General features: G+C 66.2%; 1 protein-coding gene across 6 annotated transcripts in view; it reads left to right on the top strand.

Moving 5' to 3' along the window:
• CHID1 (chitinase domain containing 1) overlaps positions 1-21,275 on the top strand; it is a 32,524-nt gene extending 11,249 nt beyond the window's left edge. For 3 of the 6 annotated variants that reach the window (XM_070056504.1, XM_070056537.1, XM_070056573.1), the window contains 6 exons: positions 2,358-2,450; positions 10,297-10,398; positions 10,874-11,029; positions 20,772-20,852; positions 20,956-20,998; positions 21,108-21,275. In XM_070056504.1, the coding sequence (XP_069912605.1) occupies positions 2,358-2,450; positions 10,297-10,398; positions 10,874-11,029; positions 20,772-20,852; positions 20,956-20,998; positions 21,108-21,206 (574 nt within the window). In that variant the 3' untranslated portion in view covers positions 21,207-21,275. Of the gene's footprint in view, positions 1-2,357; positions 2,451-10,296; positions 10,399-10,873; positions 11,030-20,771; positions 20,864-20,955; positions 20,999-21,076 lie in introns of all 6 variants that reach the window. The other 3 variants (XM_070056610.1, XM_070056639.1, XM_070056661.1) reach the window with 1 other exon arrangement.
• Positions 21,276-21,592: the final 317 nt, after the last annotated feature.

Genomic DNA, 21,592 nt, shown 5'->3' with positions numbered 1-21,592 from the left:
CCGGGGTGGGGCAGGTCCGGCTCTGACCCCATGGCCAAGCCGGCCCCGAGGCCTTTCCCGGTGGTAAAGGGAATGCCAGGAGATGGCGGCCCAGACAGCATGACAGAGGCCAAGCTCGGGCCCAAGCAGAAGTTCCCCCTGACCGTGAGGTGCCGTCCTGGGATGTGGAGAAGGGTCCAGCTGAGCGTGGCCAGCACCCGTGGTGTGGACGGCCAGGCCATAGCATCCTCTGGGGAGTGGCTGCCCAGGCCCACGGGCTCTTCAGCAGTCCACTGGGAGGTGGCCTCATAGCTCCTCACTGTCACAGCCGCAGTAGCCACTGGGAGACCTGCGGGTTCCCACTGCCTGGGGCAGGGTGGGAGGGAGCAATGCAAGTGCTGGCAGCCCCTCCTGATCCAGCACAGCCCTCCTTGGGCCACCTTCCCTGGTCCTGCCCCACAGATGGTGGAGGAGGGGCTCCAGAGGGAGGCCTGTTCATCCTAGACCCACCTACGAGGGGCTGATGTGGCCAACACAGCGCGTGTCCGGGGCAGCCCTTCAGCCTCCTGAGCCAGCCACGGTTGCAATCTGTTGTTGACCGACCCCTTCCCTTTCTTTTTTTCTAAAAAAAGATGTATTTATTATTCACGTGAGAGGTAGTGTCAGAGAGAGACAGACAGACAGAGGGAGGGGTCTTCCATCCAATGGTTCACTCCCCAAAGGAGCGCAACAACCAGAGCTGGGCCAATCAGAGCCAGGAGCTTCCTCCAGGTCTCCCATGCGGGTGCAGGGGCCCAAGGACTTGGGCCATCGTCCACTGCTTTCCCAGGCCAGAGCAGAGAGCTGCATGGGAAGAGGAGTGGCTGGGACACGAACCGTGTGGATACTGGCACTGCAGGCGGGCTTAGCCTACTGTGCCACAGCGCCGCCCCCGACCTCTTCCCTTTCTTGCCTCAGGGAACTCCAGGGGTGTTTTAAGGCCCAGCCCGAGCAGCTGAGCCCCCCTCCTTCCATGCCACCCGAGCTGGGTCCCTTCCGTGTGGCTGCTGCGGGTGCGGGAGCTGCAGGTCTCCCTCTGCCCACGTGGCGGCAGTGTCCCCTCACGGAGAGGGGCGGGTGGAGCTGGGAGGAGATGAAAGGGGGGACGGGATTCTCCCCTGGGCCCTGCCGTGGTGAGAAAGTCTAGCCACGAGCCCCAGGGCCCAGGCTGCCCAAGGCGTAGCTGCCCCACGCCCTCGCTGAGTGCTGGGGAGAGTGTGGGTCCTGGTGCTCAGCCTGCAAAGTGGTGGCCTGATCTGGACCAGGTCAGGGAGACTGAGAACTGCCTGGGTGGGGTCCTGCACCATCGAGGGGACAAGGCCTCGGGACCATGGGCAAGGACTGGCAGCCCGGGTGGCCTGACCCAGCCTCAGTCCCTCTGTTCCCCGGATGGGACGGCTTCCCACATACAGGGGTGTTGAGGCCCCCCCAGAAAATGCCTGGGCTGGGGTCCTGCACCATCGAGAGGACTAGGCCTTGGGGACCAGGGCCATGGATGTGGCAGCCCGGGTGTCCTGACCCAGCCACAGCCACAGTCCATCTGTTCCCCGGATGGGACAGCTTCACACACACACAGGTGATGAGGCCGCCAGAGTTTGCGCTCCCCGGCCAGTCTCTGTGACAACATCCACCTACATGGTGGACTTGGCACCACCTCCTGCCACGGGCACTTGTTGGTAGATCACCTGCTGCCCATGCTGGCCAAGGGATACGAGCAGGCCTGGGGTGCTGGCAGGGCCAAGGGCCGTGTGGGGAGAGAAGCTGCGGTCTGTTCCTTGCAACACACTGTCTGCCGGCTCCTAGCTGCCCTCCACCTCCAGGGGCCAGAGAAGGCCCACCTGCCACCTTCGCTCTGGGCTTATCTGTCAGGTGGGCCCTGCATGCCCAGTGCCCTCCCAGGTGCTCTGACCTCGCCTTCCTTCCCCAGCCGGCACCTAGCTCAGCCCTGAGTGACCTGTGGTGTTTCACAGCTGACCAGACCACCCTGGGGTCTGCGCTGGGTCCTCTGGGGTGCCGAGGCATGATGGGTGTGTGGCTCTGTACTGCTTGAGCCTTTTTCCGGGGTGCTCCTGGGCCTCTGCACAGACCCCCTGCTCTGGGGGACCCTGCGTGTGATGAAAGGGAAGGCTTAGCTGGGGTCCGGGCAGCCTTTGTCCCTGTCCCCTCCCAGGGTCAGCAGGGCCCTGATGCTCACCCAGAGGCAGAGCCGGGAGCTCCCCGGAAGGCTGCCTGCCCTGCAGCAGGGTGCCCTGGTGGGGAGCAGCCCACCCCACCTCCCAGAGGGTGGGCACGGAGCTCCCCAGGCACTCACGCTGACCGTGTGTCTCGGTCCTCTGCAGGGGCCTCATCCACATGCTGACCCACGTGGCTGAGGCGCTGCACCAGGCCCGGCTGCTGTCCATCCTGGTCATCCCTCCCGCCGTCACCCCTGGGTAAGTGCTGCTCTCTGCTCGGTGCAGGGCCGGGCAGGAGCCGAGCCCTCTGTGGTCCACAGGCACCGTGTCCACCCCGCGACCCTGGGTGGGGGGCTCTTCACTGCTGGCCTCGCATGCTCTTGCCTGTGAGCGGGGGACAGCTGAGTCCATCAGGACAGATGTGTTTGAAGATCTGAGAACTGAGTCGTCTGCCTTGCTCTCAGGGGGGCCCTGGAGCTCCGAGTCGTCTGGTGTTTTAGGTCAGATCTACATGCGCTGCCCACAGGGGTGAGGCCAAGGCAGGCGCGGGGCTGTGCCGTTGGACACTGTTCATCTGGGATGGAGTGGAATGGCCCAGCCACTAGCTGTGGGAGCCAGGGCAGCCGATCCCTGTGTCCACCCTGCCTCGAGCATCCTGCCCTGTGCCAGGTGCAGAGAAGGCTCCCAGACAAACTGGGCCCTGTGGGTAGGAGAAAGGCGGGGGCTGGGGAGGGCTGGGGCTGCAGAGCCCGCGTGGCCAGCCAGGGGCATCCAGCCATCAAGGTAGGAGTCCAGGGGCTCTGCCAAGGTACAGCCCCTGAGATAAACTGGGCTCCCAGGCCCACCGCTGTGGAAGTAGCTGCCAGCCCATCTCATGTCCTCTGCCCAGCAGGGCAGTGAGAGTGGGCCTCAAGGGCCGTGGCTGGGTGGGCTTCCGGGCCTGTGGTAATGGTGCTGGGAGAGAGGTGTGCAGAAGACCCTGCAGCGCACCTGGGCAGCTGAGGGCCTGCTTGTCGCTCCCCCTCTTCATGGAGGAACGACACTAAACCCTGCCTAGGCTTCATATCCGAGTCACGGCACCATTATGTCGCTCCCCCTCTTCGTGGAGGAACGACACTGGACCCTGCGCTGTTCTTTCGTCTGCTCGGCCCTCCCCGGGTTTGCTGCTGGTTCTTCCCGGGTTGGCTACTGTCCCTTCCACCTCCGTGGAAGGGCAGTTCCCCCTGGCCACATTCCCCACTTCCGCAGGGGAGCGGCACACCGCCGGCCGGCTCTCTCGGGGGCTGCACAGGTGTTCCCCTTAGATGTTCCCCTTAGATGTTCCTGGTGCATGCCGTCTCTCTCCTCCTTTATAGTCCTCCTCTGCCAATCCGTGCTCGGCTGCCCACACGCCGAGTACGCTGCTCTCCTCCAATCAGGAGCAAGTTCTACAGTTTATTGGCTGAACTGGAGGCAGCTGTGTAGAAACTGTTTTCTTCTCTCCCAGTGCCATATTGTGGGAGAGCAGAAGCATAGAATAAGTCTTAATTCCAGTAACTTAGTCTAGTCCGAGTTGCTCCCAGTTGCTCCCCACACTGCTGACCCAGCGCACGTCCCTGGGACAGTGCATGCCTGGCTGGCCACCTGCCCCGAGCCCCCAGCACCACAGGTCTGCAGCTGAGCGCCAAGGGTCACGTCTTGTGTGGCCTGGGCTTTCCCACGTGTTCAGACATACGTGTTCATGCGTGATACACGGAGGGGGCTTGCATTTCATTTGTCCGTGGTTTTTGCTCAGCACTGTGGAGGGATGCGCCTCCTCCTGCCTGTCACTGAGCACTGGGGGTCCTGCCACAGACGGCCCCGGGAGAGCCCCTTCCATCCCTGGGACCTGTGGGCACTGCTGCCCCTGCCCTCCCCCGCTGTGCCACTGGCCTGAGCTAAGCGAGGGACCGGGCAAGGGCTGAGCTGCTTTCCTCGTGCCCAGGCCAGCGTGCTGCAGCCCAGGGAGCCTGCGTCGCCAGCAGAGGGCCCAGGCCTGTGTCCTCCCGCAGGGGCACCATTCTGCTGTGACCCGAGCGTTTACAGTGTCTGACCTGTCCCAGGGTTACCTGCGAAGTGACCAGGGCTGCTGTGGGGCAGTCCTCCCTGAGCTGACAGGCGCGGGAGGTGGGGAAGAAGGCCGGGGGCCACAGGCACTCCCCGGGGCTCCCTGAGCCTGGGTGCGAGCTGCCTGCACACCCTTGCTTCCCGAGCCCCCAGGGTCTGTGGGTGGGTGGGGTGTGGCTAGCGTGGCTCCAGAGCTGCTTGCGGGAGGGTGCGGGGGCAGCTGTGGGGGGGCAGCCTGCAAGCTGCTGTGTGCGCTCTGCCTGCCCACTGGGCTGAACCCTCCCGTTCCTGTCTGTCCTCCCACCCTTGTTGGAGAGAAGCTGCAGAGGGGCTGCAGTGTGTCTGTCTGTCTGCAGGGGGCGTCTTAGTTCACCCTGCACCTCACAGAGGCTCCCTGTTGGGGGCAGAACAGCAGCCGGGAGGGAGTTCTGTGAGCAGCAGCAGGGAAGGGCACCCAGCCTCAGCACCACAGTGCCGCGGGGCCTGCTGCCTCTTGGTGGCTCTGCTTTCAAATAAATAAATAAATCTAAGAAAAACAGCGCATCCGTGGATTGGACTTGTGTGATGTCCATTGAAAGCAGAGCCACAGAGAGGCAGAGAGAGAGAGGTCTTCCATCCGCTGGTTCGCTCCCCCCCAGCCACAACAGCCGGAGCTGGGACGAAACAAAGCCAGCAGCCAGGAGATTCTTCTGGGTCTCCCACGTGGGTGCAGGGGCCCGAGCACTTGGGCCATCTTCCGCTGCTTTCCCAGGCCACAGCAGAGAGCTGGAGGGAAGTGGAGCAGCCGGGACTCAAACCGGTGCCCATATGGGATGCCGGCACTGCCGGTGGCAGCTTTACACGCTGCACTATAACGCCCACCCCTCTGTGCCTCTTGACTGCACAGATCCCTCTCTTGTCCGATCCCGTGGGTCTCAGATACTCGACCACAAGGTTCTCAGGAGGGGTCGGGGCAGGGGCACAGGCTGGGGCTGGTGGAGTCCCAGCGGCGGCTTCCTCAAGCGCGGAGCCCAGGGGGATGTCCAGAGCTAGAGCGACGTGGGTCAGGCTGGGAGCACGCCGCCCTCACTCGCTGGGGCTGCCCCTGCCTGGTAGCACTGGCCGAGCTCCTCTTTGCTCTGTTACACTCTGAAAAATGAAGCCGGCCCCTGCCTGGGGCCAGTCGGTGCCCGTGGCCTGTGGCCTATGGTTGTTGGGCTGGCACATGTCTGTCACATGTGCACATGCCGCACTGAGGGGCATGGCGCAGAGCCACCCACGCCGAGGGCACGACCGTCCTTCAGCTCAGGGACTGCGTGGGTCACGTCCTTGGAGGAGGTGTGGGGGTGTTCCCAGGTTTCTGTGCCACTTTCTGTGGTTAGTGGGAGTCACACCTGCACAGGTGGCCACACCTGCCTGAGCCTCAGTGGGCGCGGCCCGCTGTGCCAGGCACACCTGGGGTGGGTTGGGCCACGCGGTGGTGGGGAGGGACCTGGACGGAGGCTGCACGTCCAGTAGGGACAGTGACGCTCCCGAGCCTCCGCTGCCAGGGCACCCGCGCTCGCGGGCTGGGCACGAACGAGGCCCTGTCTGTGGTGGAGCGGGGCTGAACCCCAGCAACCCCACTGGGCCGTGCTCGCACATGGGGCCAGTCTGTCCAGGGCTTCATCACCAGCCTCTGGTGCCCAGCTGAGATAGGAGGGCACCCTTTTTTTTTTTTTTTTAAGATATATTCTTTGAAATGCAGAGTTATAGAAAGAGAGAGAGGGAGAGAGAGAAGTCTTCCATCCGCTGGTTCACTCCCCAGATGGCTGCAACAGCCGGGCTGCACCTGCTCAAAACCAGGAGCTTCATCTGGGCCCCTACCTGGGTGCAGGGCCCAAGCGCTCGGCCGTCTTCTGCAGCCTTCCCAGGTGCGCTGGCAGAGCTGGACTGAAGTGGAGCAGCCAGGACTTGACCTGGGGCCATGGAAGCTGTTAGGGTCACAGGAGGCGGTCTAACCAAGTGTGCCGGCGCGGAGGGAGCCCCTGAAAGTGGTGGGGCTAGGGACCTGTAGAAGGCAGCTGCCCCGTATTCGGGGACACTGGAACAGTGGCCACTTAGTTCCCACGGTTCCCGAGGCCGGAAGCCTGAGACCTGCGTGCCTGCAGCGTCGGCCTCCGGTGAGGGCCCCTCCTGGCTGCAGAGGTGTCCCCTCTCTCTGTCCCCTCTCTCTGTCCCCTCTCTCTGTGTCCCCTCTCTCTGTGTCCTCTCTCTCTGTCCTCTCTCTCTCTGTGTGTCCTCTCTCTGTCCCCTCTCTGTATCTTCTCTCTCTCTCTGTCCCATCTGTGTCCTTTCTCTGTCCCCTCTCTCTGTGTCCTCTCTCTGTCCCCTCTCTGTATCTTCTCTCTCTCTGTGTCCCGTCTGTGTCCCCTCTCTCTCTCTGTGTCCTCTCTCTCTCTCTGTCCCCTCTCTCTCTGTGTGTCCCCTCTCTCTCTGTGTCCTCTCTCTCTCTCTGTGTCCCCTCTCTCTCTGTGTCCCCTCTCTCTCTGTGTCCGCTCTCTGTGTCCCCTCCCGATGTCCTCAGTGGTGGGTTTCCTGGTCTCCTTGCAAGGATAATCCCATCATGAGAGCTCCGCCCTCAGGAGCTCCTCTGACCTTGGTCACCTGCCCAAGGCCCCACCTCCTAGCACACGGGGGTCAGGGCCTCCGCGGGAGAACTCGGGGCGCACACACACACACACACACACACACACACCCCGTCTATGGTGATGTTTACTATAAACAGGTGGGAGTTGAGAAAGGCCTCTGGGTACAGGGGGAGCTGCCTGTCCCTCTGCAGGGGGTCCCACAGCTGCCTGTCCCCTGCCCCGGGGGCTGGCCCTGACAGAGGCCGAGGCCGAGGGAAGAACAGGGCCCCGGGACAGAGGGACAGTAACAATATGCTGTCCACAGGCCTGGGGGAGGGGCTCTGGCTGGAGCTGCCTCCTGCACTGGTCCCCAGCCGGACACAGTTCAGGACTGCCAGGCCCTGACCCGCCACGGTGCCCTGCAGGCGCCCCGTCAGCCGCACAGAGCCTGGTTCCCTATCGCCGCCGTTCCTGGGTCCCATTTCTCCCCACTGCTGCGCTGCCTGCCCCTTGGGGGTGGAGTCTCTGATCTTTCACCTTGGTCTTCAGGGCTCCACACACCCCTGCCCTCAGCCCTCGCCCTCTGTCCCCCTCCCCACCTCGCAGCCCCTGCTGCACCGTGACCAGGTGAGAGAGGCAGCTGCCTGAGGAAGCGCCGTGGTTGACGGCGGGGCCAGGCCATGCCCTGGAGGGGGTGTCCACGAGCTCGGAGGCAGCAGACAGCACTGGACCCTGAGCCAGCGCTAGACAGGACTCTTCAGACTTCCCAGGGGCCCCTCAGGCCCGCAGGCGCGGGTGGGTGGGATCAGGCCTGTGGCCCCTGGCCTAGAGAGCATAGCTGGAGTTGGGGTCCCCACTGGTGCCTCTCAAAGCCCGACATGGCTCAGAGCCTGAGTTTGCCCAGAGAGCAGCAGGCCTGGCCCCAGTCGGACGTCCGTCTGCAGCCCTCTTGTGGGCTCCCAGCCGGGGGTGGGGGAGGGGGAGCTCTTCCAGAGTGGAGCCGCCAGGCTGCCCTCCCAGCAGGAGGGGCCTGGGCCCCCCAGGGCAGCTCCTTCCATTCCCAGAATGGGGGGGGCTGCTCAGAGCCCTCCCAGCCCCCACTGCACCTCCAGTGCACCTCGCTCTCTCAGGGCTTTCCAACCCTGGAGCTTGGAGACCCCCAGGGACGGGAGTCCTGGGATGGGAGGGAGGTGAGAAACAGCCCTGGGTCTGGGCAGGACTTGAGGCCTGAGGCTGAGGGGCCGCACCTACGACCCCTCCAGCAAGGCCCCTCCCTGCCTGATGAGACCCTAGGCTGGGGGACGGCGGGGCCGCGCACCCCGCACTCCTCGTGTGGCATGAAGCTTTGAGGAGAGCTGAAGCCCGGCGCCGCCGTCCCGGGTGGGAGTCTGGCCGAGCTTCCCCTGGGAGAGCCCGCGCGGCCTGAGTCGCACCCGCAGTCTGGTTTCCCACTTGCAGCTGGCGGCAGCTGGCATGGTGGGACTGCCGCGTGAGGGGCAGGGGCTCCCGAGGCACCTCTGGGCAGGTGGGCTTGGGGTCCTGGTGTGGGGGGAGGGGCAGGATGTGGGCATAGCACAGGGAAGTGTCCTGTCCAGGAGCCGGGGCCGCCAGAGAGGTTGAGCCTGAGGGGACCCTGGCTGGTTCCCAGCAGGGGCCTGTGGGAGCCGGGCCCGAAACTGCCAGCGGGTAGGGCTCCCCGGGTGAGGGGAAGTGGTGTGGTGCCTCCAGCCTGCCCGGAGCACACGTGCCCACTCGCAGCAGAGTTACCCTGAGTGGCGGGGCTCAGACTGCCTGCCCTGGTTCCTGGGAACTCGGCCCCTTCCTCCTGGTGCCCCATCCATGCCCAGGCCCCTCTGTCCCGTGGCCTCCTGCTGTGGGGACTCCACCTCAGCAGCCTTGTGCCCCACCTGCCGCTGGACTGTCCCAGGCTGTCCCAGGAGATGGGGGCCTGGTGGGTCTAAGTCGAGGACGAGGTGCCTGAGGGAGGTGCTGGGCTCGTTCACGGCTTCCCAGGGGCGGGGACGCCATCTTTGGCACCTGGGGCCCCCACCCACTGACCCATCCTTCGAAGCCTGGCGTTTGTCCTTCCCGCCTTTGCCTGGCCGATCACCACCACAAGCCAGATGAGCCAGCTGGGGCGGCTGAGCGGCTGTCAGGAAATGGATGCGGCAGTGGCCACTGCCGTCCCTGTTGGTGACCCAGCGTGGTGGGCTCCTGGAGGGCACAGTGAAGGGGGAAGGGGCCGCCCCGTCAGCCTCAGCCGCCGTCCAGGCTGTGTCCTGTAGGTGGGCCTCTGGCCACACAGAACGGATCTGACCAGGTGACGAGGCCTCCCCAGACCCTCCTGCCTCTTCCCCTGTCACGTGGGTGGGCTGTCAGCTGGTCTCCCCACTGATGCCAGGCCTACGCCAGCACCCCAGAGGCTCCCTGAGGCTGTGCCGGGGGAGCCCTCAATGTGGACTGGTTGGAGCCAGGGATGTGTGCGGGCTACTGAGTGTCTCACCTCGGGACAGGTGGGCCTGTGCCAGGTGGAAGCTTCTCCTGGGGCTGGGAGGCCTTTCTGAGGCTCCCCGGGTCCTCGTCCACGCGCCCATCTCCCTTCTGCTGGGGTCTGTGTCCTGTGTGTGGCCTTAGGAGTGTGGCTGTCCCCACCCCAGCCAGGACGGTTGCCGTGCAGACATGTCCCTCGAGCTCCCTGCTATGGCCGTGCCTTCCTGGGAAAGGTCTGGGCCCACGGTCACTGTCTGCTCCTGCTGGAGGCCCCTGCTGGTGTAGCTGCCCCATGGCCCTGGGTGCTCGGCAGGTCTCTGGCATGGCCTGAGCCCCTGCGGAGGGGCATCCTGGGCCCTTCCACACCTGAGGCCCTGGCCCGGGGCTCCCTAGCCCCATCTGCGGCCCTGGCAAGCTGAGTTCTGCTTAGGGCCCGCTTGGGGGTGTGAGTGAGCATCAGGGCTGCTGTGGGCAGAGCAGGTGGGCCTTCCTGGGTCCCCTGAGAGCAAGAACAGGCGCTCCCGCTGCGAGGCAGAGCCCAGGGAGGAGCGGTGTCCCGTGGGCAGCAGGGGCCTGGGTGATTCTGGCCTGGCCCCCGCCTGCCCACCCCTTTGGGATCGTCCTGCTGCACTGTGCAGCTCCCAGCCCTGCCTGCAGAGGCCACCTCCATGGCAAGCAGAGAGGGACACCTCTGCCCCGCCCGCCTGCAGCCCTGCCAGCCCCCAAACCGGTGCCCAGCCTCTGAGCAATCGCGGCCAGCACTGTCTGGGGAAAAGTGACCCAGGACCCTCGCAGAGGGGAGGGCAGGGAGGGGGAGTGGGCCGGTGACCCCCACAGCGGCCTGGGATCCTGCTGGACCCTGGCAGCAGTGGAGCTGGGGCAGCCCCGGGAGAGGCCCGAGGGCCACGCCAGGAGCCCACGTGGTCTGCTGGTCTCTGCAGGACTGACCGGCTGGGCACGTTCACGCACAAGGAGTTCGAGCAGCTTGCCCCCGTGATGGACGGCTTCAGCCTCATGACCTACGACTACTCCACGTCGCAGCAGTGAGTGCACGTGCGGGGCCTCCACGAAGCTTCTGGCCAGCGCCCTGGCCTCCCGGGCGGACACCCTCCCGGCTGTGGGCCCTGCCGCTCGCCACTGGTGGTCACCTCTGGAGGAAGCTGTGGCTCTGTGTCTCTCTCCTCTGCCTGTGAGAGGTGGTCTGGGGGCAGGGGCGGGGGGCTGCCCACCTGGGGGAGCTGTGAGAAACACGCAGGCGGTTGTCCGGGAGGAAGGAGGCTGGAAGGCCAGGGTGTGCTGACCCCTCCCCACCCCGTGTCCGGGCCTGGCCTGTGCTCCAGGGAGGGGGAGGCTACTCAGTGAGCACCTTAGCCCAGGTGCAGCGGGAGGTGCCCGGCCCCCCTGCTGGCTGCCTGGTCTCTGGGGAGAAGTGCCCCCTGAGGTGACAACCTCAGGGACCGGGGTCAGGTGCGGGGCTCCCTGCCTGCAGCCGAAATCCACTCCTTGTCGCTCCTGCAGGCCTGGCCCCAATGCCCCCCTGTCCTGGGTTCGAGCCTGTGTCCAGGTTCTGGACCCCAAGTCCATGTGGCGCAGCAAGATCCTTCTGGGGCTCAACTTCTACGGCATGGACTACGCGGCCTCGAAGGACGCCCGCGAGCCCGTCACTGGGCCCAGGTGAGCGCAGGGCTGGCCTCGCCGCGCTTGGGCTGGCGCGCTCCGGAAAAGCGGGGTGGGGTGGGGGCGTCCAGGTTCCGCCAGGCTCTGAACCTCAGGGTCGGAGACGAGCACTGGACGAGGGGCTCACGGTGTTGCTGTCCCCTGCACTGGCCCAGGGCTCCTTGTCCTCCGGCCGCCCCGCCCGGCCACGTGGCCCTGCTTCGCCGGGCGGCGCTCGCCTTGTGCCTGGGCCTCTGAGGCTCCTGCAGGGCTCGCGCTGCACGGCGCTGCCGCCCGTCTTCCCACGGGCTGTGCTGTCGCCTGCTTTCCTCTGCGTTTTGTTTTAAGAGTTAGGTGCTTGACAGGCAGAATTACAGAGGGAGAGGGAGTTGGGGGGCGGGGAGGGAGGAATCTTCCATCCACTAATTCCCGCCCCACAAGGCTGCGATGGCCGGGGCTGGGTCCAGCACGTGGGTGACGCACGGAAGGACTTGCGCTCTTGTCCACTGCCTGCCCCTGCAGATGGGGCGTCTCGGGGCCCTTCCACATCTGAGGCGCGTTCCCGGGAGCTGGATTGGAGCGGAACGGCTGGGACTTGAACCGGCGCTCCTAGGGGATCTGGCTTTGCAGGCAGCAGCTTAACTCGCTGTGCCACAGTGCTGGCCCCGCACGTGATTTTCTATTCCTTCCTCTGTTTTTCTCCTCCTCTGGGGTCCTGTGGTGTGGCCTGTGGGGCTGTCACCCTGGGAACGGGCGCCAGCCGTCGCGAGTTTGCCGGGCTCGGCGCTGGGCGTTTGGCTTCCTCTGAGTCTTCGTGTCTTGCTCTGGGTGCGGTTGTGTCCCGCCTCCTGGGAGCAGCTTGAGCCACCGTTTCCCTGAGAGCCTGGTGCTCTTCGTGGGGTGGTCTTCAGAGTCTGGGACCCTGGGGCTACTCACTTAGCTCAGCTTTGTGGGAACCTCGGGGGGTCCCCCAGGCCTGCTGTCTGTGAGGGCCGCTGCGCCCGTTGTCAGGGCGGTGAGCTGAGGCTCGGCCACCTGCCCCAGGTCGCTGGTGGTGGCCTGTGCTGGCCCCACCGTGGTGTCTCCCTGCAGGGGGGGAGCTGGGGCGTCAGGTGAGGAATGTGCTGGGCAGCTCTCCTGCCTGGTCTGAGGGACCCCTCACGGCCGAGACTGCCCTCACGTCGGGCCAGCCATGCTCTGAGGTCAGGGGACAGAGGGAGGGCTGGCCATGGGGCAGACTTTCTCCCACTCCATGTCCACAGTCCTCTGTGTGCACGACTGGCCCTGGGGTCTGGGGTCCAGCACAGGCATGGGCCGCCTGCCCGTCTTCTGGGCCCTGGTGCTGGGTGTGCTGTGTCACTGAGCCTGGGCCTGATGTGGGCGGGGACGGGGGGCGGTCTGCTGGCTGAGGAGGACCGGGGGAGGTGGCGTGCGTGGCACACGGGGCTGCAGTGGCCCGAGGCTCCTGGCTGCCGTTGCCCAGTGGGTCAGGGAGTCAGCTAGCAGCTGTGGTGCCGCGCTGGGAGACCTGGTGGGGCTGCCCGCAGGCCCCTCCCTTCCACCCCAGGGCCCCCAGTGTCCCTGCACCTCTGGGGCAGCGGGTGCTGAGATGGAGGCCGGGTCAGTCTCTGGGTGTTCAGCCCAGGACCCTGCAGCACACAGTGAGGTGCTGGGTGCCCGTCTGCCCCAGTCAGCACTGCTCAGCCCTCTGCTGCACCCCCCTTCCACAGCCATTCTCTCTCCTGGGATCTCGGGAAGGTCCCCCTGCTGCCCCCTCCCACGTCCCTGAAATGGTGCCTGGCTCAGGGGGGTGGACGGGGCTGTTGTCCGCAGGATGCCTGGCCACGCGCCTGCTGATGCCGGCACAGCGCGGAGGACGCTTCCTCCTGCCGCAGAGGGAGCATTTCCCAGCCCAGAGCCAGGCGCCCCCGTCGGCCTTTGGAAGTCTGCCTTCGAGTTACCATCCATGCATGGGCTCGGGCAGGCGGCCACGTCACGCGTCCTGGGGGGCTGAGAGCTGGAGGCCACGTCCAGGTGTGCGGGACTGGCTGCTCCCGGGACCTCCGTCCGGGCAGCAGGTGCTCACGGGGTCACCCCTGGATGTCCACGTGCTCATTCTTCTCAGAGGCTCCCTGGCTATGTGGTCAGGGCCCCATGGCCTCCTTTCACCTTAGTCACCTCCGTGGCTGCTGCCTCCAAGTGCGATGCGTGTGAAGACACTAGGGCGGAGTGGGGCACCCTTGTCCCGCCAGGAGCCCTTGGGCACTGTTAGCATCCGCTGCAGATTGATTGGATCGCGAGTCCTGCTTGCTGTTGCCTCTTTGGGGCCAGAAGAAATGGTCTCATACGTTCCCCAGCCCTGTCCTGGGGTCTGGGGGACACGGCTCAGCCCCGGCACCCGCCATGGGGGGAGGAGCTGTGATGCGGGGAACACGGCCGCGCAGCAGCTGAAGTTCAGTTGTTGAAGCCTCCGCCCCCTCCCCAGGTCAGCCGCACAGCGCACGGCTTGGCCGGCCCACCCCCGGGTGCTCAGTGCTCATCTGTTCTGAGGAGGGGCTGGGGCTGGGGGTCAGGGAGTTGTGACGATGAAGGCATGCGTGAATCTGGCTGCACGGACCTGTGCACCGTGTGTTCATGCGTGTATGAACGTGCAGGTGACCACATGGGCCGCCTCAGGCCTCCTCCACAGCCCTGCCCTGATAGGATTCTGGATGCCCCCAGCCAGGGAGGGGAGCCACTGCTGTCCCGCCTCACCTCCCAGCCGGCCCTCCTCTCCCATCAGCTCCTTGCCAGGGGTGCAGGGGAGGGCCCTGGGCCCAGGAGGTTCAGGCCTGGACCCAGACCCACAGGAGGGAGCAGTGGGCAGAGTGGAGCTCACTGGGTGGCCAGCAGCTCTGCCCTGTCTGACTGCAGTGGGCACTGCCCACCGCCTCACCTCGGTCAGGACAGCAGCGCAGACGCCAGCTCAGCAGAGTGGCCTCCCATGAGGCCGGAGACTCACGTGTCCACTCCTGTGGCCGCAGAGCTGAGCAGGAAGTGCTGACAGCAAGGCTGTGTCTCCTCCCTCAAGGGCACAGCAGGGGCATGCACCCGCTGTGTTCTGTGCCACTGTGGCTAGTCCTGCAGCCACAGGGACCGAGGGGACACATGGGGATGACAGGGAAGGCGCCCACAGCCGCCAGAGTCCTCGCAGGATGGCCCTGGCTCAGAGCCATGCTGGCTTTCCCTCCTTGAGTGGGCCATGCTCCCTGAATGTCTGAGGGGAGGAGGAGCTGCGCCCGGGGCCATGCACTCGCCCCCAGGCCAGAGGTCCTTAGAATGTTCATCCCGATGGCCCAGGGACGTCCGCCCCCACCAACCCACTGTCCCCCGAGGCGCGTGAGGTTAGAACTGCTTGCTCTCTTTCCCATTTTTTTTTTTTTAATATTTATTTGAAAGGCATTTATACAGAGAAAGAGAGAGTCGTCTTCCGTCCACTGATTCACTCCCCAGATGGTTGCAATGGGCAGGGCTGGGCCAGGCAGGAGCCAGGAGCTTCGTCCCGGTCTCCAGCAGGGTGGTAGCAGGGACCCAGCACTGGGCCGTCTTCCGCTGCCTCCCCAGGTGCATTAACAGGGCTGGGTCGGCAGCACCGCAGTGGGGCTCAGCTTCGCAGCACCATGGGTGCCGGTGTCGCCCGCGCGGCCGCGCCCGCACCGCACGCCTGCCCCTCCCCTCGCTTGTGTTGGTGCCGGATCTGCTTTTCTCTCCAGCGTCTCCCTCGAGGGCCACAGCTGCCCCCTGGGACCCCAGGAGCGCGGAGGGAGCTCCGAGGGTCCTGCTGGGGTGTGGCCGGATCCCACACCTGGACGTGAGGGCCCCACAGAGAGGGTCTCGGAGACCTGGGAGGCCCCAGCATCAGCTGCATCCCCCTGCCTAGAGAGGGCTTGGCCTGAGGATGGGTGAGGGTCCCAAGTGCCTACAGGCAACCCAGGGGCTGACTGGAGCCCTAGGGTCCCAGACAGGGCTTCTCCCTGCACAGCCTGCACCCAGAGCTGGCCCAGACTAGCGGTCTTGAGCCTGGCCCTGTGAGGCAAGCGCAGGGCACTGTCCGCTCACTGTGGTAACCAAGTCCCTCGGCCCCCAAGGCCTCTCTGCAGCTGGGTTCTCCTTGTTGGGGTCTCACGAGCGGGAAGAGTCCAGTGCCCTGCTCGTGCGAGCCCAGAGCTCCGTGGCACTGCCTCGGCTACGGGTGCGTACGTTTGGTCCAGGTTAGTGGTACAGCGGCCTCTTGGGCAGCTTGGCGGGCAGCAGCATTGGCCCCAGTGTGTAAGTGGTGGCGATGGGGCAAGGAGCCAAGCACACGTGAGGGAGGGAGACCGACCCCCAAACCTGGGTCCGCTTGCCCGAGGCGCAGAAGCCCGCGCTGACTTCCGGTGCTGGAAGAGGGAGGTTCCTGTTCCTGCCTCCCCAGGGTCAGAGGTGAGGGGTCTCATGGGTGCCGTGGGGGGGTGACAGGTGCATGTCCAGGTCCCTCGCTGGTCAGCGGTGCTCCTGGCCCTCCTTTGGTTGGTGATACTGTGTTCTGTTCGTTCTCCCCCCTCCCGCTTCCCTCCCCCCCCCTTCCTCCCCTCCCTCGGACACCCACAGCCCCCCCCCCCCCAGCTTTCAGAATGAAGTTGCCCTGGTGGCCTGGCCAGCCAGCCTCTCCCAGGGCTATCTGCCGTCCCTCTCGGCCTCCAGCACTGGAGCCTGGGCCCATCCAGGGTTGAGCGCGGTCAGCCACCTCGCCATCTGCTCAGCGCAGGCAGAGCCGGAGCCCTGTGGTGCAGAAAGCCGCCGGCTCACTCAGGCCAGTGGCCGCGCTGTGTTCAGCCTGTGCCAGCCAGGCCAGCCATCTGTGCCTGCCCGAGGGGGCTCTGCGAAGCAGTGTTCACTGGTCGTGACCGTGACCGTGGGCAGGGTTCCCCAGGTCACGGCCCGTCTCTAACGCAGTCTGGGCAGTGGGGAACATCCCGGAAGGGACTGCATCAGGCCTGACCTGGCTCCCTCCATTCCTGGGATGCGTGTCCCTCGCACGTGGGACTGGGTGCTGATCTGTGGACACCTGTGGCTGCCCCACTGCCCTGGTGGGCCCAGACGTCCCTCCTGCCCAGAGGCTCTGCCCAGGCCTCAGCAGGGCCCCCTCCAGAGGAGAGATGGCTGGGGGGAGGAGACGCCGAGGAGGCCAGAGAGGCAGCTCTCGGCAGTGCCCCAACCCAGGGGCTGTTGGGGACACATGGCCCCAGCCCTCTGTGGAGGCCCCCGTGGGAGGCACTGGTCTCTGCAGTGTATCTGTGGCCCTGCTGGCACTGCTGGGGCCGACACTGTCCTTGACCTGGCCTCCTTACCTCCTGCTATGGAGATGGCTGGGCGAGGGGCCTGGGTCTCACCAGAGGGGCTCCAGCCCTGCAGAACTCTGTTTGCAGCACCAGCCAGGCGTTTGCCGGGCCTGCACACTCATCAGCCTGCCTCCTTGGCCTGCGCCCCGCCCACCCTCCCGGCTCTGCCTCCCCGGCCCGGCCTCCCCGGAGTGCCCCCGTTGCCCAGCCTTTCCGATGGGCCGGGCCTGCAGCTGCCTCCTCTCCTGCCGCTGGCAGCCCCTGGCCCTGGCTGCCTCCTGGCCAGGGACAGAACTGAAGGGACAGCGTCTTCTAGAGGGCTGTGCTCCTCACGAAGCCGCTGTGTGTCGTCCGCCTGGGGCCGCGGGCCCTGGCCTTGTCTCCGTCCTCCCCCGGCACGGTCCCTTGGTCCGTCCTGCCTCCGTGGGATGTGGTGTTTCTGCTGTCCTGTCCAGAGCATTTTCTGCCTTGTGTCCCGGTCCCTGCTCACCTGTGCTTTGAAGGGTTCCCCTCGCTGGCGCCTTCAAGGTGGACACGAGTGTATCTTGTCTGAATCCCCGTGGGCCGGCTTTGTCCCACTGCTCTGCCCAAAGGTGCAAGTCCCAGGTTCCAGAGAGAGCTGTGTTCATCCTGCCTTGTGGCCCCCGCCTGTGCAGCCACGGGACTCCTCCCACGGTGCCCCACAGGGAAGGGGACCACATACTCCAGGTGTGCCTGGGACCTCAGGTCATCCTAGGCATTTCACCCTGACAGGAGCAGCCGGGGCTCGGAGTGGCCATGCTGGTCCCTGGTGCAGCTGACCCCGCACACGCTCTGGGCCCCCTGCTCACTCCCCCTCTCCAGTGTACCTGCAGGTGGCGCCTGCTGGCTGCCCCAGGACCCAAGGTCTTTCCTAGTGGGCAGTGGCACCTGTCACTGGTGGGACAGAGCCAGGAAGCGTGTGGGAGCCTCCGGCCCTGGTCCTTGAGCTCACTCCTGGTTGGTCCAGGGGGCACAGGTGGTGGCCTCAGGTGCCCTGCACTGTTCCTATCTGGTGACTGCCTCTGTCCCCTGGGAAAAAGCTCTGACAAGGCACAGCACTGCCCCTTGGCGCGGGTGAGGCGCAGGTGTGTGGCCGTCACCCCGCCCGCCCCACGTTTCCTCCATCCCTGTCGGCCTGGAGTGAGGGAGGGCTCTTCACACCTCTCCCTGCTGAGATCCCGGCGCCACCTCCTACCCCGCCTGGCTCCGTCCACGCTGGCTCTGCACGTGGGTCGAGATGCCGTAGAATATCTGGGCTCTGCTCTGGCCCAGCCCTGCTCTTCAGGAGACCATTTGAGCAGAGCAAGGGTCGAGGTGGCCATCTGCTGCCACCAGCGCCCCACGTGCGGCATCTGACACTGGCCTCAGGCCACGTCCTCCAGAGCCGCCACGTGGCTCGGCTGCCAGGCGAGGGCCCCTGCTTCCGGGCTCTCAGGACGCCCGCCCGCTGCCGTCCCAGGGCATCCTGAACCCGGGTGCTCAGGCCAGCTCGGCAGCAGTGGCTTCTGCTGGGAGAGCGCCCACCGCAGGCCAGTCCAGGTGGCCCTCCCGGCTGGTGTGCCTGGTTGTGGGGCGTGGCTCAGGCTGCTGGGAGAGCGCCCACCGCAGGCAAGTCCAGCCAGTCCAGGTGGCCCTCCCGGCTGGTGTGCCTGGTTGCGGGGCATGGTTCAGGCTGCTGGGAGAGCGCCCACCCCAGGCCAGTCCAGGTGGCCCTCCCGGCTGGTGTGCCTGGTTGCGGGGCGTGGCTCAGGGCTGGCGTCTCCACCTCCCCTGGGTTCCTGTGTCCTGTCTGCCTTTTTAGCCTGGGCCAGGCCCCATCCCTGGTTCCTGCCTTTGTCCCACGAAGCTTCAGGCTGCTGTCCCCACAGCGATCGCCAGAGCCCTGGGGGCCGGGAGCCCTGCTCTGCGGCGGTCGCTGTGCTTGGCGTCTCTGTTCTGGTCTCTCTGACGCACTCCTTGGCCCTTGCGCTCCGGGACGGTCACTTCCTGGAGGGCACAGCTCGTGGACCTGAACGCCGGGGGCCTTCATCACCCGCAGCAGCAGTCGCCCCGCACCCCCCTCCCCAGCTCTGCCTGTGCCGAGTGCCGGCCGCACCTGCAGTTCTAGGGGAGGGTGTGCTCGGTTATTGGCAGGGAGCCCCGTGCCCGAGTGCCCCTCTGGCTGCCTGGGGCGCCCTGCTGGCAGCTTCCTCCCAGCAGCCCCTGCTCCCATGGAGGCACGTGCGGCCCTTGCTGCTCCCCAGGGTCGTGCTCAGGCCCTAGGGGAGGGGTCCAGGCCCAGGCCTTGTGTGCCTGGAGTTGGGGGTGCTGCTGGGCGGGAAAGCACCAGTCTGGGCGGCCGCCCCTGCTCCGCTGGGCGTCGTCTATCCCGTGGCCTCCTGCAGACTGCCCGCCCTCACCATGTTCCTGTGTGGGGCCTGGAGGAAGGGTGAGCAGGAGCCCCGCCAGGGTCCCTTCCCAAATTCCGGGAGCAGGCTCGCCCCGCCCAGCCCAGGGCCCGTGTGTGGTGAGCAGTCCATGGGGTCTGCACTCTGGTTGTGTCTGCCCCCAGCGAGGGACCCGGCACCCATGGGAGTCCTGGCTGACACCCAAGCCTCAGCTCCAGGAGGCAGCGGATTCTGAGGAGGCGATACACGCCCGGGAGGAAGCCTGAGTGTGCGTGTGGCCAGAGCTCCCCACGGGGCCGGGGTCATCTGCCCCCACCCTGCAAGGCTCAGGTTCCTCTCACAGAGCCATTAGCGGTCATCAGATCTGCCCAGCACCTTCAGGTGGTCAGAGCCGGCGCTGGGCCAGGGCTGTCCCCTGGGCACCTGTGGCAGGGTCTGGTCTGCAGGGGCTTGTGGAAGGGACCAGGAAGGTCTGGGATGGGCGCAGAGAGAGAGCAGGGCTGTGGCACCTCGGTGGCTGCAGCCTAAGCAGAAACTGCCACAGAACCATGCGTGGTCACTGACAGGGTGGACACGGGGCCGTGCGTGGTCACTCACAGGGTAGATGTGGGGCTGTGTGTGGTCGCTGACAAGGGTGGATGTGGAGTCGTGCATGGTCACCCACAGGGTAGACATGGGTCTGTGCATGGTCACTGACAGTGGACATAGAGCCGTGTGTGGTCACTGACAGGGTGGACGTGGGGCCATGTGTGGTCACTGACAGTGGATATGGGGCCGTGTGTGGTCACCGACAGGGTGGACACGAGGCCGTGCATGGTCACTGACAGGGTGGTCGTGGGGCCGTGTGTGGTCACTGACGGTGGACGTGGGGCCGTGCGTGGTCACTGACGGTGGACGTGGGGCCGTGCGTGGACACGGGGCCGTGCGTGGTCACTGACGGTGGACGTGGGGCCGTGCATGGTCACTGACGGTGGACGTGGGGCCGTGCGTGGCCAGTGACAAGCCGCAGCTCACACTCCGGGCCCCGTGCAGCGCCGGTCTTGGTGCTGGGCAGCGGGGTGCCCTTGTCCTGCACTAGCCCTTCCAGCACTGGGCCCCACTGCTGCCCCTTCCCCAGCTCTCCCGGACCCCCCAGCGTCCTGGCTGGCCGGGTCTGCACGTGCCCACTGGGACGTTCCTGGGCCAGGGATGTCGGTGCAGCAGCCGCAGGCTGGCTCATGACGGGCACGTGGGGGCAGGGCCGCTTGGCGCAGGAAGCTGGTGCTGTCGCTTGCCCGCCTGTGCCTTGTCGGGGGCTGGGAGGCCCTGATGCCGCAGAGCGGCCCCGAGCCAGGGCTTCCCGCAGGCCGTGCTGCCCTCGGGCGTTGCTGGACAAGGTGTCCGCCGCTCTGGTCTGGAAGAGGCCCGGGGGTGGGGCGCTGCCGCCTGGCTCAGGACAAAGGCCCTCCCTGTTCTGGAGCCTGAGGTCCTGCACCCCGGGGTCCCCACAGTGAGGGGACCGGCTCTGTGCTGCAGGTGTCAGTCCTGGCTGGTCCTGGCCGCCCACCAAGCCACCTGTCCACGCTGCCGACTCCACGGCCCCCGACACTGGTCTCACACGTTCAGTGAGACGGGTGAGGGCTTGGGTCCCCCACAAACCTCTGGAAGCCTCAGCCCTGGCCAGCACCTGGGGACTCTGAAATCAGGCCCCTGGAGCTGAATGGGGCTGCGGGGTCCACGGCAGGGGTCCAGCCTCTGGCGGCTGGAAACTGCCGCCCCCACACCTGGGCCCGCGGCAGGGCCCGAGCAGCCTGGTCTCTCCAGCTGACCGCTCTCACTGGGCTCTGAGGAGAGTGTGTCCAGCGGCCACCCTCGGTCGGGCCATTATCGGGAGGACTCGGGGTGACTTCTCCCGAGGTTCTGCCTCTGGGGGTGCGAGGTAGGGCCTGGGGAGACTGTGGCTCCAGTTCCTGCCGATGGCCGCACCCACAGCCTCGCCTCGGCCCCTCCCAGGTACATCCAGACCCTGAAGGACCACAAGCCGCGGCTGGTGTGGGACAGCCAGGCCGCAGAGCACGCCTTCGAGTACAAGAAGTGAGTGGGACGTGGGCGAGGGGGCGGCGGCTGGGCAGAGGCACTGCAGGGGGGCCTGGGCGGGCGGAGGCACAGGGCAGCCGTGGGTCCTTCTGTCTTCCAGGAGCCGAGGCGGGAGGCACGTCGTCTTCTACCCCACCCTGCAGGTGAGTGCCGTGGTGCCCACCGGGGACCCTCGCCCTCCGTGGGGCAGTGGGAATGCACCCCGCGGCCCTGGAGTCTAGGCCGCCATCCCTCACCTCTGTCTGCCCACAGTCTCTGCAGGTGCGGCTGGAGCTGGCCAGGGAGCTGGGCGTCGGGGTCTCCATCTGGGAGCTGGGTCAGGGTCTGGACTACTTCTACGACCTGCTCTAGGCAGGCAGGTGTGCGCTGCTAAGCTGTGGAACGACTGGGTGTGCAATACAGGCTGTGCTGTGTGCTGTGCACTGTGACACGTCTGTGGCTGCGACACCGCACCTCAGGGCCCCACCCCCACAGGGACCCACCCAGCCCGCAGCCCCCCTCACGGAGCCCCGCCCACCCCACCCCAGGCTCAGCTTTGCTTCCTGTGGCTTGGGGTCGCGTGGGGGTTGGAAGCTTTGGAACAATCCCAGGCTCCACACCTGGACTCCAGGGGCCCCATGTGAACCCAGGAGCTGGTGAGAGCAGAGCTGAGGCCCCTCTCACCCATCACAAACCTCCTGGCCTCAGGCACAGGTGTGTGCAGGTGCCAGACACCTGACAGCCACAGAAACGGCCCC

Source organism: Oryctolagus cuniculus, chromosome 1 (genome assembly GCF_964237555.1).
Source record: "Oryctolagus cuniculus chromosome 1, mOryCun1.1, whole genome shotgun sequence".
NCBI classification, from domain to species: Eukaryota; Metazoa; Chordata; class Mammalia; order Lagomorpha; family Leporidae; genus Oryctolagus; species Oryctolagus cuniculus.
Note: the sequence above shows the minus strand (reverse complement) of the source record. Positions and strands in the feature narration are given on the sequence as shown.